This window comes from Microtus oregoni, unplaced genomic scaffold (assembly GCF_018167655.1).
Source record: "Microtus oregoni isolate MIOR12 unplaced genomic scaffold, Mior012 000022F_ref0000154, whole genome shotgun sequence".
NCBI lineage: Eukaryota > Metazoa > Chordata > Mammalia > Rodentia > Cricetidae > Microtus > Microtus oregoni.
In genome coordinates this window covers 2,482,067-2,501,188 of record NW_024543081.1, presented here as the reverse complement: position 1 = coordinate 2,501,188, position 19,122 = coordinate 2,482,067, and the positions used below count along the sequence as shown (strand labels likewise).

The 19,122-nt window shown below is 40.9% G+C and overlaps 1 protein-coding gene across 1 annotated transcript in view; it reads right to left on the bottom strand.

The window, feature by feature from the left end:
- Nucleotides 1-19,122, bottom strand: part of Slc2a13 (solute carrier family 2 member 13) — a 293,453-nt gene that overhangs the window by 40,482 nt on the left and 233,849 nt on the right. The window contains exon 7 of the mRNA XM_041672334.1: nucleotides 16,584-16,709. Within this exon, the coding sequence (XP_041528268.1) occupies nucleotides 16,584-16,709 (126 nt within the window). The remainder of the gene's footprint in view (nucleotides 1-16,583; nucleotides 16,710-19,122) is intronic.

The following is a 19,122-nucleotide window of genomic DNA, read 5'->3' as shown; positions in this document are numbered from 1 at the left end:
GAATCTTCTTGGTTACATTAACTGAAACAGGAAGCCTGCCTCTGACTGTGGGGGCAGCTTCTGGCAGCAACAGAGACACAAGCAGGTCTGAGGGGAAAGCTTCTGTGTTTTACCTCTTTACCTTCTTGTCTTCTTGGTGAGCTCATCTACCCTGTTTGCCTCTTTCCATGACTTCATTATCTGGGGCTGCCGCTGTCATGGCCACTGCCAGGCTTTACTCATGTGAGAATCCAGATTTGTTGGCCTTTCAGTGTAGACTTAAGACCGGTGGCTCCCCAGGAATCCTCAAGGCTCGGAGCACTGCTGAGGCGTCCAGCCTAGAGGACGGGGCACTGCCAGTTCTCAGCTTATCCAGCGTGGAGGTAGGCAGTGTCGGACTACCCAGACTGTGTAATGTAAGGCAGTATGGTAAATCTTCTTTTAACATGCGTTCATCCTAATTAGTTTGTTTCTCTAGAGAACTCTGATTAATACACTGGCTAAACTTAAAATATTAATATGTGAGATAAAACGTACATTTTTTTAAAGGACTGGCCCTGCACAGACAAATATTTGTGGTATTATTTCTTCATATTAAATATACAAATTCTTGTCACTGTTGTGATGGGCTATTTTTCACTTAGAAAAATAGAATTGTTGAATTCAAAATTCATTGATTGTTGATAGATAACACATTTGTGCTATAAATAATATTATATAAAGTTAGATTAAAATTCTTTTTCTTCTTATTATTATTGTTATCATTATTATTATACCATTCATGTGGCGATCAGAGGACAACTTGGTGACATTGATTTTATTCATCCACCTTTCTGGAAGTCAAACTTTGGGTTGCTGGACTTTCACAACAAACAACTGTACCAACTAAGTCCTCTATCCAGCTTGAGATTAGATACTTAAATGTCTAGTTTGCTGTCTATATGTATGGGTGCATCATAAAATTACTAAGATAACAGAGGCATTGTTCACAAGAGGCCATGCTGTGCGTCTTAACTCAGCAGATAATACATTTGTAAGAGAGAACACACTCCAGCTGTATAGTAGTACTGCACATCAGTGTGTGCTGACTGTGATACTGTGCTGGATCAGTAAGTCTTGGAGAGATGCGACGTGATGGAAAAAGCCTTAGGATTTTTGTTTTATGCTTTCCAAATATGCGTTCACATCAACACACATAACTGACTGTAGAATGTAACATGAAGGTCCTGCTTGTTGGGGTTTCTGTCCTGCAAAGTTCCCCACACCGGCAAGCCCCAAAGAAAATCACACAGAGATCTCCATAAGTTATAAGCTGATTGGCCCTTTAGCTTAGGCTATATATTAGCTCTTGTAGCTTATATTAGCCCATTGTTCTTATCTATGCTAGCCACATGGTTCGGTACCTTTCTCAGCAGGGCAGCTCACATCCTGCTTCTTCAGTGTCTGGACAGGAGTTGGAGGAACCAACTTCCTCCTTCCCAGAATTCTCCTGTTCTCATTGCATCATTTCTACTTCCTGTCTGATTTTCCCACCTATACTTCCTGGCTGGCCAATAGCGTTTATTTAAAACATGATGGACAGAATACAGACAATTCTCCCACACCAGTAAAAAAGAAATCTCCGTGTTGTCATATAGCACTAAGCAAAAGGATGTGCAAACAACAACAAAACCTGTTTGATTTTTGACTTCAACATCTTACATCTTACAGGAACACACAGGACTAGCATCTCTAGCTACAGCTATTATTTTTTGAAGTAAAGATATAAATTATATGAAAGTACATATTAAATTTGGCCATAAAGTAAAATTCTAAGGGGTGAAGATACAATGCTATTAAATAATCCCATCAGAATTTTAAATTGTAGCCTACTTTTATTTAATTTTCCCTTTCCTATCCTAAGCCAAACCTAAAGGAAAAACAAAGTCATTTAAATGACACTGATAGCACATATAAGAGATCTCATTTCAGGTTGAGCATCAGTTTACAGCAATCTAGGGATTATGTAAATGATTCAGAGGAGTCACCTAAGTTTACAAAGAATAAACATTATAAGAGATTTGTGTTTAATCAAAATAGGTATAAACCAAATAAAGAGTTGACCTACTTTGAGGAAGTCTGAAAAATACATAACTAAGAGATATACATTTAAGCTGTATGGCAGGTATACTTTTGATCCACTAATTATGTATATGTACGCGATCACAGTGGGGGCAATGATTAGATGCACCCAACCACTTCACATTCCACGAAGCTCCAGTTTTTGTTGTTTTCTGGAACAGGATCTCATGTAGCCCATGTTATAAAGACTAAGCGTGTAGCCAAGGTTGACCCTGAACTTCTGACCTTTCTTACCAGGATTCCCCAAAGCTGAGGTTACACCTCAGGCCTTATTTCAAGCAGTGTTATTAGAACAACTAAGAGGACTGAACCCCAGTCTCACCAAGTCTACAGTTTATGTAAAGTAACAACCACCAGATGATTTATAAATTGCTATCTTTTTCTGTAAGTTTCTTAAAAACCTTTAAGTTATATAAAATATATCTATCAATATTCTGCTGCAAAAGAAAAGCCTTATCCTTTCACTTAGGATGTTAGTATAGTTAACAAGCACCCAATGAGGCTAAATCTTAAACATGACCTTTAAGGAGAAGAAAAATCATCCGCCTTATAGCCTGTCAAAGAAAAGGTATAAATGCCTCTGGAGATAAGGAAATTTGCCAAGAACACACACAAAAAAATGGAGAATATTTCCTCCCCAAACTCAATATTCTTAAAATTTTATGTACAAACTCCAAGTAAAATCACCTGTAAAGCCCTTCTAGATCTCATGAGGAAAGTGGTCTTTGACACTATTTCCCTCTTGGTTATTCCTACCCCTCAATATAGAATTGAACCAATCAGGAAAAGCCTCATCTTGGTTTCAAAGGATCAGAAAACCAAGCCAAGCCACAGAGGTAAAACAGTGATGTGTTCTAAGAGACAGCTCAGAGGCAAAGGGGAGGGAGCTGTCATTGTTAGGATGGAATCAGTTTGTGCCAGCCATTCAAAGGGGGACTGATACGGGATTTATAAAACGTAGAGTTCTAGTGGCTGGAGGGATAGCTCTGAGTTTGTTTCTCAGAACCCACATGGCAGCTCACAGCCCTCTGTAACTCCAGTTCCAGGGCCTTTTACTCCCTCTTCTGGCATACAATGCTGCAGACATACATGCAGGCAAACCACTATACACATAAAATAAAATAATACAATCTTCTTTAAGAGTGAATTCTTCGGTGAGGTTATCTGGCGCTAAGAGGGTATCTCCTAACTCTGGCTCCTATTTGTGTTCCATTTACGATATTTCTCTTAACCAAAAGCGTATTTCAGGGGATATTTGCTTCTGTCAACAATAAATGTCATAGTACCCAGATTCATTCAAACAGAAACCCTAAAACAACTGACCATATATAAAACTTTTCAGCAATCCCATGCTGGCAGAGGTTATCCAGAACCCTGTGCCAGAGGAGGGACTTACAGAGTCCCGAGCTCTCTCAGGTAAATTAGACATGCATATGCTTTGGCTTTTGTTACAGACAAAGTGGAAACGAGGAATAGCTCTCTTCCCAGCTTACCCAAATCAAAGATGTTTATTTTACTTTACTGATTTCTGTTTTATATATATTTTTTTGGAGTATAGGGAATCTGAGGCAGAGAGTTTGTGGTTCTTAATTGCCTGGCAACCTTTGCATATGGGACAACGGCAGACTAGTGTGGGATGGAGGAGAGAAGAGAAGTAAAGGTTCCGAGCCATAAGTCAATCCAACACAAGAGAGGCGTCTACTCTCTTAATTAGGTAATCAAGAGCCTACACTGTCCACAAGATAAGACACTTGAAAGGGCTTTCTGAATAGACTCCATTTGCTCAGGGGTTAGTCCCCCAAACTGAGAAGTGGGACCTCAGAAAACTAAGAAGCTTCCATACACGAAAGGAAACAATCAAAAGAGTCAGGAGGAAGCCTGCAGGGGTTCTTTCTGTCTACTGCATAGGGCCCTTCACTACGTTACTGAAAAGCCTGTCTCTGTGAGCAACACCATTTCCTAAGCCACTATCTAAGATAAACAAACATGGAACTTGTCCAGGAATGGTTTTATGTTTTTCACTTTCTGGCTTTTAGGGTAAAGAACCTGTTCTCAAAACCCCAGGGGCTAGTCTCAACCATCTGAGCCAATACTCCAATGAAAGAACCAAGGAATGGTGGGAAGTTTCAGGTCATCAACTCGACACACATGGAGAGGATAAAGGCAACTAGTGACTCCCAGTTTGGTCTTTATGTGCTAAAAGAAGCATCTGTTTTAAATAGGAAGAACTGGAGTTGGAGAAGGGCATAATTAATGAGTACTTGTCACGATGTAGCTCTGCCCATCATAGTTTTGGCTCAAGCGCTAGCAAGGTGGCCTTGTAAGTTGTTGCGTCTGTTAGCTGCTCTGTCTTCACTCGAGGATGTACCTGGTTCCTATGAGCTGATCAGCTCTGGGTATAGCCTTTCCACTAGAGATAACTGTTCTCATTTTGGGGCCAGTTTGTCCTGTTTGTGTGATCTTTCTGTTCTTTGTGGACCCAAGTGCAGAATCAACACTTTATTATTATTATTATTATTACTATTATTATTTTGGCAAAGGCCTGTTAAATCTTTACTTCTTCTGTTTCCCCTCTGCTGCTTTGTCCTTTCAAGGTGGATAAGTTTTATGATCTTTCCTCTCACCCCAGCCAGTTGTGTGATCCAGAATGTGCCTTTCTCTTAGCTCCCAGCAAAACAAGTAAGAACATTCCTCAGACTTAATTGAGCAGCAATACTAAATGGTTTTCTGGTTTGTGTTTAAAAAGAGATTAAATACGCAGAGTTCCCAAGTCACCTTGTCAGGGATGCGAAGGAGAGACAGAGGCACCTTTGTATTCTCTATTAGAAAATATTATTTTCATATTATAGTAAGGGAGGTGCCCAACATGTGTGTATTGTTAAGTTTGCTCTGAGCTAAATATAAAACTGAGCTGTGATCTTAGTGGCCACACAACCCCGCCCTTCCCAGCAAGCACACACAGAACTCAATGCATAAGCTAGTTTCTTGCATCTGTCCATGGGTCTCAGGCGTGACAGGTATCACGAGTTCCACTTTTCCAGATACACCCTATTGTTAAGTATATCTGCATTATGCTCTTGGTTTGTGAAACTTTCTCATGCACTTGTTGCTAGAGTCTTTGTCTAGTGTGTCTGACTTTGGAGGTCTTAACCAGGTCCTCGGAGGAAAGGCAAATAAGCAGAGTAGCAGGAATACAGGATAAAGTTTAATACTTAGTATGGCCATGACATGAAGACAAAACCTCACCCAACTTCCTGTTCCCCTGTACTGTTTGCTGTGCATGGGTGGGAATATGGGGAGCTAGCTTCTAGTTCTTGCGGTCATTCTTGCCTTCTCCTCCATTGTGGACTCTCATCCTCTGAAAATGTAAGCAAAAACCCACTCTTTCTTCCTTACCTTGATTTGGATCATGGTATTTTATCATAGCAACAGTGAAGGAACTAATAAGACTAGTAAGGAGGAGATGCTCTCTTCGGTGGCACCCTCCTGCAACAAGCCCTCACCCATGTTCCTGTAAACAACCCCAATGACACATACTGCCTCACAAAAATTAACAGAACCAAGCAACAATCACAGAGAGGTCAGAAAGCTCAACGGTAGAAGAGGAGCGGTGGTTAGTGGGAGTGGAAGGGAACAAGGAAGGTGGGGTGTGAGCATTCACAAATATATCACATCCATGAATGAAAGTATCATTGGCAAGAGCCATTAGTACGTGTGGCTAATGTATGCTAATACACATTATAAATCTGGTCTGGGAACGTGTCCATTGCTCAGCGTTACTAAGACCGGTGCTGGGACAGAGAGAACATGTACCTCTCTCTGGCTTTGCCCACTGTATTCATTCTTTAGCTCCTTTGTCTGTCTAGGTTGACCTCCTTCAAGTCGTTCTATGAAACTCTGCTGTTTGACCTCAGCATATAAGAAAGTTCTTAAGCCCTGTTTTGAATTATTAAACAGAGTGCGTGCAGGTAGGTTTCACACGAGTGACAACTTGTCTGGGAGGCAGCTGTCAAAACATTGCTGGGCTTTCCTGAATTCTAAAATGTTGACTTTGCTCCTCAATTCTACTGAGCAGAATGTCTTCTATTTTCTTACCCAGATAATCAGAAAGTAACAGAGGTCAGCACAGCTGAATACTTCTTAAAAGATTATGTTGAAACCGGGCAGTGGTGGCACACAACTTTAATCCCAGCACTTGGGAGGCAGAGGCAGGCGGATCTCTGTGAGTTCGAAGCCAGCCTGGTCTACAAGAGCTAGTTCCAGGACAGGCTCCAAAGCCACAGAGAAGTTTTGACATATGAACACTTTAATGCTGGGCTATGCCCTCATGCCTTCTGCAGAGTAGCTCACTTTTAAACTTTCACATAGTTTTAATCAAGACTAATATCTGCTAATGTTCTCAGAGCATTAAAAGTATATGAAAGAAATTCATGATTTTCATATGATTTTTAGAGTTTCTAACAGAACTTACTCACTTAGGTCAATATGATGAAGGAATTTAATATTATTTAAAATATTTTTAAAGGTGGCAATGCATAATTTCATAAAATTTAGTCAGTGTCAAGTATATGAAATATTCTGCTCTGAAGTTTATCACAAACATTTCTATCTCAATCCATCTAACAATTATACTTCCCAAAAGACAGAGTTGATGTCTAAACCTCGTACCCTTTCAATTATCTTCCTTCCCAGAGGTCTTTGTGTCTAAGCAGTGTACATGGCAAACACCATCTTAATGTGCTTCTCACTGGGCAGTGACTTTAACCACACACTGTAATGCTGTGGTCTCTCTCTGAAATTAGCACACTTTAAACATACTTTTGTGGCAATACAAAGTGATTTTTTTTCTAAAAAAAAAAAAACCCACCTCATTCTAAGAGACTGAGACTTTCACTAGACTTTACAGCCAGAGTTTACACCTGAGGTCACTGAAGGCTGCTGTCCCTGCTGTGTGCTCAGCCTGTTTGTTTAACCTGCCTTTAAGAGAACAACTAACCTGACTTGCCTGGGATTTCCCATGTAACCAATGTATTTAGCCTAAGCCAATGCATTGCTTTAATCGTAAATTATGGACTCTTCCATGCCCCTGGTGCAGAAAAATACCTATGTGTTTACATGTGTACCATTCACTGCAAACAGCAAATAGGCTGAAAGCAGCCTTAGCCACCATAAATGTTGACTTCTATTTCTATAAAGTAGCCCCCATTCCCTTTTCACGTGACCTCTATGCTATGCAAAAGAGGAAAGTGCTCTTTGCCAGAGGCAGATATATTCAGACGGACACAGAGGGTCACACACAAACGGGGGCAGATTCACAAGAGAGCCTCAGGCAGGCACAAGTTCAGGCTCACACGACAGACAGACAAGGAGATGAAAGACACAAGGAGAGTAGAGAATTCACACCCGGTTCACTATGGGTGACATAACACCAAGAAGAAGTGCTTTGAGTTCTTTCTTAACATGACACTGATGCATTTACTGGTGACTGGGTAATCATTATTAATGTGTTCAAAATGACGACATACTTTGATGGTACGCATACTATGTCAAGTTCTAATGTCAAAGATGATATCAGGAAAAGCTACATCACAAAGTAGGAATCCTCTATGATTATGATCAGAGTGTAAACTGTATTGCAACAGCTGATCGGCCAATTTTAAAATGCAGGAACTACCCTGCTGTCAATGAACTCCTAAATGCCTTGTCTTGAATGGCACATGCTCTTCAGAGAATTCTTTCCTTGTCCATCAGAGCTTTGCCTTTTATTCCCAAACCATGTCTCCTAGTGTCTACTTAAAAAATGTCACCACTTCCTACCACCTGTAACACTCACCCCATATTCATGTCTTCAGAATCATTCAGCACATCTTTCTATAACTACTAATGTAACATGAACGGGGGCCTGCTTGTTGTTGGGGTTTTTGTCCCACCTGGTACCCCACAACTGTTTAGTCCCAAAGAAAATCACACATAGGTGTCCATAAATTACAAGCTGGTTGGCCCATTAGCTCTAGCCTCTCACTGGCTAACTCTCACATCTTGATTAACCCATTTTTCTGATCTATGTTAGCCATGTGGCTCAGTACCTTTTTCAGTGGGGCAGATCACATCCTGCTGCTTTAGTGGTCTGGGCAGGAGTAGGAGGAATCAATTTCCTCCTTCCTAGAATTCTCCTGTTCTCATTACATCATTTCTACTTCCTATCTGGTTTTCCCGCCTATACTTCCTGCCTGGCCAATCAGCGTTTATTTAAAACATGATTGACAGATTACAGACAATTCTCCCACACCATACTAATATTTCCTTTGCTATTTTTGCTTTCACTGTAAAATTGTCTTGATTTTGTAACTTAGGATTGCTGCTTCCTCAGCAGAATCCAGCGAATCTATCTTACTTTACACAGCAGGGGAATTCAGTGTGCCTTTCTCAGCCAAGCGAGGGCAGATGATGCCTAAGCAACAGGCATCTCAGACTGCATTGTGATGTACATGAGTCAGCTTCGTTTCTTGCTCTTGGCACGAGTCTGTCTGAGGCCAGCTATGAGTCCACCCTCCCTTCGCTCTGGAGCCACAGCGCATGCAGCATCTGCTGCATGGGGACCTGACCAACTTTACAGGAGAATGGAAAGGGATTTGGAAAAACTTGGTTTTAAAACTTTGACTCAGAAACAACACGGATTGGTCCCACTTTCCTTTAAATGGCCAGAGGAAGGCACATGGATAAGCTGAATCAAAAATAAAATAAAATAAAATAAAATAAAAAAAAAAGTATATAGTCATCTCCCAGGGACTGGCAGCAGCTGTTCTTAGCAATAATAAAATCACTACACTTGCTAGGAATGGGGGAGCTATAATAGATGTAATGAAAACAACCATGTGGTTAATTCCTAGCTGACTTTTCCGGCCCAGGTGTTAATAACGTGGTGTGCCAATGGCGTTCTTTCTGTATCAAGGGTGTTTCTGCTGTGCCTCACTTATAATCTCAAAGCACATCCTGGTCCCAGGCATCACATGGATTATTCGCTTACAACCACTGCCAGTTTGAAGCCCACGCCTCTGGAGATGCACCAATAACAACCCAATTTCCTAGTTGGGCTTAGACAATGTGCTCCAACCTTAGCCCAGTGTCATCATCTCCAGCCAATGTCCCCATTTCTGTCTTTGACCTTGCGCCATCTCCTGTTGGTTTGCGGAACCAGTTCTTGATGCACCAGGATTCAGCACTGCGAACCTACATACACTTAGGAGGATATATCATCCAAGTCCTGCCTGGCTCTCTCCTGCCAAACCCAGATCTCCAGTCTCCAAATCTTCCTCAGTGAGAAATAACTCATAGACTATGTTTCAAAGGAAGTACAAACTGAAGAAGACACTTGAAAAATGTAAAAGGAAGGTGAATGGGCTGTCTGAAAATGTGAATTTTGGCAAAAAACAAAAAGGTGGTTAAATGCAGTGTGAACACTACTATTTAAATAAGGTGTATAAATTACCAGTACAAAAATATGAACTAGGAAACTAGATATTAGAGAGAAATTATTCTCAAGTGTTTTGGTTTTCTACTTTTTATACTTTGCAGTATAATGAGTAAAGGGTGCAATATTCATAACTCTTATAACCAAGGACTTTTATGTTATTATACTTGAAAAATAATAACCAAGATATATGATTTCTGAAATTATATATAGATGAGAACATGATGACTTATGTCTAAGCAGTATAACTTTAAGTGGATCAAAATATTATATATCAGACACTTCATTCCTCTGTAAAGTATAAGCTAAAAATATTTAATGATACATCATGTTGCTATTAGGAATGTAGTTAGGGGTTTTCTATCATATATATGAATAATAAAAATATATCAATATCATGCATACATATCTTTAGAGACTATATTTCATTAATGACAGATTTCTTTTTCTAAACTAATAACTGATGTATCCTTTGAAAATATTTTATAAAAAAGTCATGAAAGGAAAAAGTTTGGTTTTCAGCGCAACAGGTTCTGAACTGTATATGATTTTCTACCAAACTGCGGACACACGGACTGCTTGGCACACCAGGGGATGCACCGAGGAAACTGTAGAGTGCCTTCCATCAGCTGCTCAAGGTTTTTTCTTGTAGTTTGGCTCTATGCAATCTGGAGCATGCAGTAAAATCTTATTAGAACATTCTTTAGTGTTTTATAGTCCCAAGTAGACACCATGTGTTAATTGCAACTGTGCGATTTGCATGCCTTCTTTTACATTTTTCTGCTTTTGGAATCATTTACAAGAGGATCCCTGAGATGAAATAATTAGCACGCCGCACATTTTGCTTTGAACCTCTAATCCATTGCAAATCCTCTCAGGTTTATAATTATTGTAATCAAGCATTTGATTAGGACAGGATACAGCACCGGAACTTGGAGTGTAGGCCAGAAGACAGCACATCCACATCCATCCAAGCACAGGCCACACCCATGGGATCATGCGGTCAGCAGCCAAGTTGTCCCAGGACTCGATGAAGCCGGTTGAGGCCTGTCTCTGTCTGGACACGGAGCTCTGAGTCTGGAGGATGCTCTCCTCTTGCTCGGCTTGCGTTCACTTTGGGCCAGCTGTCAGAGAGGCTGTGCTCTCTTTCACAGAGAGAGGCTGCAATGTTCTTGTGAGATGAGTTTTGCTGGAAGGTCTGTGGGAGCTACCTCTGTGTGGTGATAGTCTTCTTCTCCCCTGGGAGACCCCTGCACCGGGCTGCATCACACTGTGAAGTGGTGTCAAGTAGTGTGGGCCTTATGTAATGCTTGAGTGTGTTTCATGAATTATCACATGGACCTGTGGTCATAACAATTTCCCTGTAGTTATGCTACTACTGAGTTAGTGGTTGCTATTTGCCTTGGTTAGTAGGCTATACAGATAGAATGGAAGCAAAAACTGACTGACATCTTATTTGAGCAAAAATGATTATTAAAATTTAGGCAGAGGCTAAATTTTAGGCGTGGCTGCTCACACCTTTAATCCCAGCACTTGGGAGGCAGAGGCAAGTGAATCTCTGTGAGTTCGAGGCCAGCGTGGTCTACGAGAGCTAGTTCCGGGACAGGCTGGATAGCTACTGCGAAACCCTGCCTCAAACAAACAAACAAACAAACAAACAATTTAGGCAGAGGTGGAAGAAGAAATTGTCAACCCCAGGCAGAAGGCAGCGGAAGGAAAGGGTTATTAAGGACATCAGTACATTGGTGAGAGGTGTAGGCTGAGAACATTTTGTTCAGGCAAGTGATGGAATACAGAGCCAACAGGCTGCGCGCTGTGTCAAAGCTTGGCTATGAGAAAAAATATCTCAGCTGAATGAATGCTGGGAACAAGGAACTGGCAAGGAGGACAATATCCAGCTATTTTAGTGTATCTAACTATGAAGCTAAAGTGCTGTGTGATAGGAAACACGCACTGAACCAGCACACTAAGAGAGCACCCCTCATTAATGGTATTTTTAGTTAGCATTGAAAATTCCAGAATGGGTTATTTATGGTTTTGTGTAGCTAGAGAACTGGGAGGTGTGGAGGAGGATGAAGAGACACACGGGAATAAACGAGAAGTATTCTGATGCATTTGCTAGTTTAGATAGTGATGCTTATTCTAATCTATACTGTGTTCCTGACATATCTCACACACACACACACACACACACACACACACACACACACACACACACCTGTACAGGACATTTCTGCATTGTTATATGCCTCTTATGGGAAGGCCTTGGTCCTGCCTCAAAGTGATATATCAGACTTTGATGGAGGAAGGTCATTGGCTAACAAAGAAACTGCCTTGGCCCATTTTATTGGTTAGAACATAGGTGGGTGGAGTAAACAGAACAGAACGCTGGGAGGAAGAGGAAGTAAGCTCAGAGGCCATGCTCCCCTCTCCCGGGCAGATGCCATGAAATAAGCTGCCAGGTCAGACATGCTGAATCTTTCCCGGTAAGACTGATGCTACACAGATTATTAGAGATGGGCTAGTCCAGGTGCGAGAGTTAGCCGAGAAGAGGCTAGATATAATGGGCCAAGCAGTGTTTAAAAGAATACAATTTGTGTGTTGTTATTTCGGGTAAAGCTATCCGGTGGCGGGAGCTGGGTGGCAGAATGCAACCCACAGCTTCTATTACAACAAGACTTTGCTTACTTGTCATGGGAAGCCTTACCCTCTCTGAAGAGTGGATGGGGGTGGGGTGGGGGGAAGGTAGGGATAGTGGAAGAAGGGGAGGGAGTGGGAACTAGGAAAAGTATGTAAAATGAGAAAAGAATGTTAAAAAAATAAATAAATAAAACAAGGGGTTTAATCATGCCCAGTCATTCAACCATGCTTTCAGCCCAGTTCAAAGATTTTAATCACAGGAATTAAATATCCATTTAGTTATTAGTTTTTAGAAGTCAATGAAACAAGGAGAAGATGGCTCTGATATGCTTGTGGGTATCTAATAAATAAAAGGAGAAAAGATGAACATGGAAAAAATATGCCCCTTCCATTGCTTAGATACCTCTTAAAGAAGCACACTGCTCCATACAGCTGCTACCCCCAGGCTACAGGTGAGGGGCAGGACTCAAAGAGGACCAGACGCCCTCGAATCATTGAAAGACATCAATCATATTCTTCAGTATATTCCCACTGCTTAGCTGCAGCTGTCCCAAAAGAGGTGGACTTACCTTTCGATTTGGAAATCTCACCTGTCAAAAAGAAATTGCACTTCACAGATATCACGAGTTGGTTCCAGAGAGTTCTGCTTTTTCTAGCAAACTTGATTTATAGACCTCTGAGTGTACTATTCATTGAACTCCTTTGAGTGTCAAATTGCCTGTTGTCTGTTGTGTGTGTTTTCATTCTAAATATTGCTTATGTCTTGTCTCTCATCCCAGCCAGGGCTGTACTCCTAGAATTTTCTCCATGTATCCAGACCTCTCTGTATTTCAGCAGTTCTTGACTTATGCACCTTCCTGTGTTTCACATTTCTCTCCTTGCTTCTGTTTCTTGCTTCTTTTCCTCTTCACATGCAGGCCTACTGTATCTTCTGGTTCTGCCTTTGCTGAGTCTAGTTAGCTGCACAATTTCTTATTTTCTTTCATTTGTTTTGTTTTTAAGATCTATATTTTTATTCGCATGTATGTGTGTATATCACGTGTGTGCAGGTGCCACAGAGGCCAGGAGAGCTTGTCAGATCCCTGGAGCTGGAGTTACAGGCATCTGTGAGCTGCCAGGATTGGACCCGAATTTCGATCCCTTGCAAGAGCAGCAGGTTTTCTTAACTTCTGAGCCATCTCTTCAGCTTATAAGATCTGTTCTTAATCTGAACTCTTTTTATATTTTAGTTTCCCAACTAAATTAGAAAGGGTGATAAATATCTCTCTGATTTTTTGCTGTACTTTGGTAATAAAACATGTCTACATGCTAGTATCTGGATTTACTTAGAGTTTATTTGAATGTGTATATTAATATACTTGTTAAATTTGATCTTTTTTTATTAAACACAGCACATTTTTGTAGGCATTCCATGTTGGCTTGAAATAAATGAACTTGTTAGGTTCACTATTTAATTCTTATATTAAACTTGTAAGACTCTCAAATTCTCCAATTTCTGCTAGTTTCATCTTCTTGACTTAGCATGGAATTTTTTTCTATTGTAGTTCCAAACTTGTGTGTGTGTGTGTGTGTGTGTGTGTGTTCGTGTGTGTGTGTGTTTGTTTGTTTGTTTGTTTTGAGGTAGGGTTTCTCTGTAGCTTTGGAGCCTGTCCTGGAACTTGAACACACAGAGACCTGCCTGCCGCTGCCTCCGGAGTGCTGGTAAATGGTACATAGAATGTATCTTTAAAGACTTAATCCAAATACATTTGTCTTTAATCGGTGTGTCTAATTGATTTATTGTGAGTAGACTTAGATAGATGTCTAATTTTCCTGTTTCCTGTGATTTTTCAAAACCATAGTTTTGTAAATTTTCCCTCTCCTGTCTTTCTTAGCTTGATTTTATTGCTACTCCATTTAGTAGCTTATCTTTCAAACAGATCACACACATTAAGTCTTTGTACCATGTTTTACACATTTAGTTACATATAATTTTAGTTTCTTAAGTTTTTTGTATGCAAAATATGCTGGGTTATGGCATACATGCAAAATGTAGATATTTACACATTTGACATATATATATATACAACTCTGAGTTTAGTATAAAAACATACCCTGTGTTTTCTTTTAAGTTGAACCATGTCAGCAGATTACAAGTTAGTACCATAAAACATGGGACAATACACTACTTAGATTTCTAAATTAATTTTTCATATATATGTACAGACGTCTCTATGCATCTGTGTATGTACGCTTGTGTATGGGGGCACACGTGTACAAGGCTGCACAAGTACACATGCACAGGGAGATCAAAGGTGGACTGATATTGGGTGTATTCCTAGATCAGTTTCCACCTATAGACTCAGGCAAGGCCTAGTGTTGAGCTTGGAGGGCCAGTTCAATTAGTCTGCCAAGGAGGCTTGGCTTAGGAATCCCCTAGTGCTTGCATGCTTTGGGGTCCTAGGCTGGCCTCCCAGCCCACAGTGTTTACATTAGTTCTGAGGATCTGAAGTCTAGTTATCCTGTTTATGCAGCAAGTGTTTCATTATTTGAGCCATGTCCCCAGTTCTCACGAGTTTATTATAGTTCTATGGATTGTATAATATGTTTATCATTTCATACAGCTAATTTTCAGTCTTATTTTGTTTCTCCAAGGGTGAGTACACATCCTGTGAGTTCAAGCTCTAAGTGAATACACCCACAATATACAATCATCTAACTGAACTCGTGGAAACAACAGAGTGGCACAGTGCTTTGACTGAGCAGTGGCCTCCAGAGGCGCAGGTATTTCAACGCTCGGTTTCCAGGTAGTTTGGGGGGCACTGTGGAACTTGAAGGGCGGCCTTGCAAGCTGATGACCTTTGCTCTGCTTCTTCTGAGTGATGAAAAGTGTGGCTTCTCAGTTTCCTCACTACTCTATCCCCCTCACCATCATGCATTTGAGCCATCAACCAGAATAAACTCTTTCTTCCCCAGCGTTGCCTTTGGGCGCGGTGTTCTGTCACTGCAAGGGACTGGGAGCTAACACCGAAGCTGGTGTCAGAGAAACATGGCCTGCGGCACAAAGAACTAACACACTGCTGTGCTTTGGGAGACATTCTCTTAAAGTGTTTGTTTAAATAGTGATTGCATTTTCCACATTATTTCTTTGTAATTAATGTATTTCATAGGTAGTCTGGAGTCTTACATACCTAACATAAAGTTTACCTCTACTTTTTTTTGAGCAATTACCTAGTAAAATAAGTAATGGCAGGAGCCTAAAAACTGATTCTAGCATGACTAGGCTGTACCTCTAGAAGATGCAAGCTACGGCTTGCAGGCTTCCTTGTCTTTGTCAAAGCTGGGGTAGTGAGGAGGGGAGGGACTATTTATAAAGGGGATTTAAAATGGAAAAAGAGCTTAAAGTCATATTATATACATTTCCGTATTTTGAGATTCTGGATATTAGATATATTAGCTCTTAAGTGTGAGGAATACTCATTGTATATAAGTATGATTTATGTGTTCATGATTAACCAATGTACTCTGTCCCAAACAGAAATGCTGAGAGTTTTCATCCAGGCCACACACTGATGGTTAGCAACCGTTTTTCTGATTTTGGTTAATTTCCCGGAGTCACAAAAACTCCAGGGGGAAAATGGCTTCGTGGAATAATTTAAAGTGATGTTGATTTATTTTGATTTTACAGCCATTTTTCAATTGGGTTCAGAAGATTGCAGTTTGGAAATTACAGTGTGGTGTGGGAAGAACTGCCCCCTGTGGATGCCAGAAAACCGGCTTCAGCTAAAGATCAGAAGCCTGGTGGCTGGGCTGGGGGTAGCTGTTTAATAGCAGAGTATTTGCCGAGCATGTGGGACCTGAAAACTTCCTTCTGCATTTTGAAACATGCAGTATTTTTGGATCCCTAGTGTGTGCAGTAAAGCCTTTTCTGAAGAGCACATGCAACAGCCCTGCTGCACAGCGGACACTCTGCAGGCTGGAAGCCAGGCTCACTGGGGATAACGCCTTCTCTCGTACACTGAATCTGGGTTTTTAACTTTTATAACTTGTGTGTGTGCTCGTGCACGTTCCTCTGTATGGTGGGTCCTGGGGATTGGCTCAGGCAGGCAGGGAGGTTTAGTAGCAAACACTTTTACCTGATGAGTCATCTTCAGGCCTGAAGTCTTGATTTTTTTTTAAAGACACAAAACTAGAAGACACTGTTAGGGAAAGGCGAGGGGGTGGCTGGTTGGAGGGAAAAGGAGGGCAGGAGAATTAAGTAGGAGTCAATGCAACCAAACTGTCACGAAAATATCACAGCAAAGTCCATTCCTTGTACAATGAGTATAAGCTCGTGAAATATCCTCATTTTGAAATTGAATGGCATTTTCACGGTAAGCAGTGCGTGACATACCTGCCCCAGGCTGCCTCATTTGTAGAAGCTTTATTAACTGGAACACAGGAGGAATCGATGACAGCTGAATTGTTCATCTTATAGCAGAAACCGCAGTCTGGGTCCAGCATACACTCATTACAGTAACTGAAAAAATGAAAGAAAACAGTGAAAGTCATGCTGACCTGGTCAACCGGTGCTTGTGACATCCCAACTCCAGATGCCGCCCCCACAGCTCATACTGTTTTACTCGCTTTGGCCAAGCCAAATGGTATCCAGGAGATAGCTGGATGGTCACTTTCATCCATGCATCTCTCCATGCAGACTAAAGCAAATTTAAGGGAAGGTGTGTGTGTGTGTGTGTGTGTGTGTGTGTGTGTGTGGTGTGTGTGTGTGTGTGTGGGGGGGGTTCACAGAACAAGCCTGGGAGACCTGCAGTAAAAAGATTGCTTTCCTCAACCACTGATAGCTATTACAGACTGGTCTGTTTGGATCCAGCCTCGATTAGTCTTAAGTTATAATAAAACATTTATTTCTTATAAGTGTCTCTCTTCTTCATGCTCGATCTATTCAAAACTGGAAATGTCTTCTCCCACATATATGTATACATAAGCATATATACATATACATATATATGTATATATATATATATATATATATATATACAAACACATATATTTAAAACAACGACAGGCCATTTTTGAAGTAAATCTTTAGCAGAATTACAAATACCCCAAACCCAGTCATCGTGAACATCCTGGTGGAGATTTGTACACTTCACACAAACATACTGAGTTCCAACTACACACTGATTATACCTGGAAACTAATGAGTATAGGAAGAAAGGCTAATCTGAGCAAATTACATCTATGTCCAGATCACAGAGCAACATTTGATTAGCCACTACTCATTTAACAGTATTATTGAACAGCAGAGAAGTCTGAAGTGGGCAGAGTCTCTCAACCTTAACCTACAGTGTGGGTGCGGAATGAGTTTTCTTGTGGGCACCCTGTCCTGTGACCTATAGCTCTACAGTCCTTTGTGTACACTCTAGGCACATGCGGCACTGGTCATATTACAAAGGAATAAATCAAGACTCTGATTTGTGGCAGATAAAAGACCTATGTACACGACAACAGAGGAATGGGCTGGCTTCCTACCTAAAAGGCAGAGGAGGTTCCAAGAGCTGGAAATAAGTTCAGAGATAATATCTGAAGTAAGTCATAAGAGAAATTTACCAGGTACAGAAAAAGGATATTATAGAGAATGGGAGAATGGGTTATTTTGTTGTTAAAAGACCAATCGGTACAAAATATATAATTCTCACTCTGTACAAGCAATCATGCTATGGAGTATTGGGGGAGAAGGAGGCCTCCAGAAAAGGATATCTGAGAGACACAAGACTCCGGAGGCATGAAGGATGTGATTTCTCAAGAATCCTCTAAGTCAAAAGGGTTCTTTGATTATTTAACTAAAATGTTAAGACATCTACATTGTTTAAAAGTTAGGTTTATTTTCAGGTAGGGTACTGCCAACTCCTTCCTCATTTGAAATGAGTCTTCACTCACAGACACAACACGGGGAGATCTGTAAGAAACTCACTGAAGGTCTGGCTTTTGCTGGTGTTTACCTTTGAGACAGGCAAGAAAAAGACACTGGCTTTTCTCCCTGCTTATGTCACAGGAAAACTGGAGGTTACTGTGTGAACCTCATCAGCTTTTAGCTCTGACAGGAGCAAAGCCAGGCCTGCCCTCTCTTGTTTTCCCTCCAGGCTCTGAGAAGAAGGGGCTCCCAGTGTCTGAGGACCAGAGCATTGCATCTGGTCCAGAGGGGAGGAGAACACTCTGGCCATCACCATGACTAACACAGCTGCAATGGCTATACTCTTCCCTCAGAACACAGCTCACAGTTTATGTGGAGGCTCAACTGTTAACCTGCATTAAAAAAAAAAGTGTGGACAGTTCATTTCTGATACTCTGTGTGGATGCCCCAGGCTCTCTCAATGACAGGAAGGCAAATATCAAAAATGGATATTGCCAGTCCCTGCCTTGACGGGGAGCTTTCAAGCCTCTAGAGGTGACAGAGTTCCCTAGCACACTGTCATCCTTGACCGGAATTTCTTTGCTTTCTAATCACATATATCATTTATGGAAAAATTATTCTAAATACCACAACATACCTACCATTCACTTGACATTCTAGAATTAACAATAAACATTATATACCTTAGAAATTGGCTAAATGACCTTTACCAAGAACATAATCTCGTGACTGTGACTTTAACAAATGTCATTAAAGAAAAGGCTAGCTAGAAGGGGCCATTCCTCACGTAAGGTATCCTACACAGAAAATCCATTCCTGAAACACAAGGTCCATGCCTGTAGGAATTTGTCAAGCAAAAGTTGCCTTTCATGTGTGAAACCTACTTACCCCTTAATACATGTGACCAAGAAGAAGTTCCAAATTCTAGACTTTAAGTGTTATACACCAAGAGCACGTGACCTGGAAGGACCCGTTCATAACATAACTGAGATAGATGCATAACTGAACTCTAAATTCT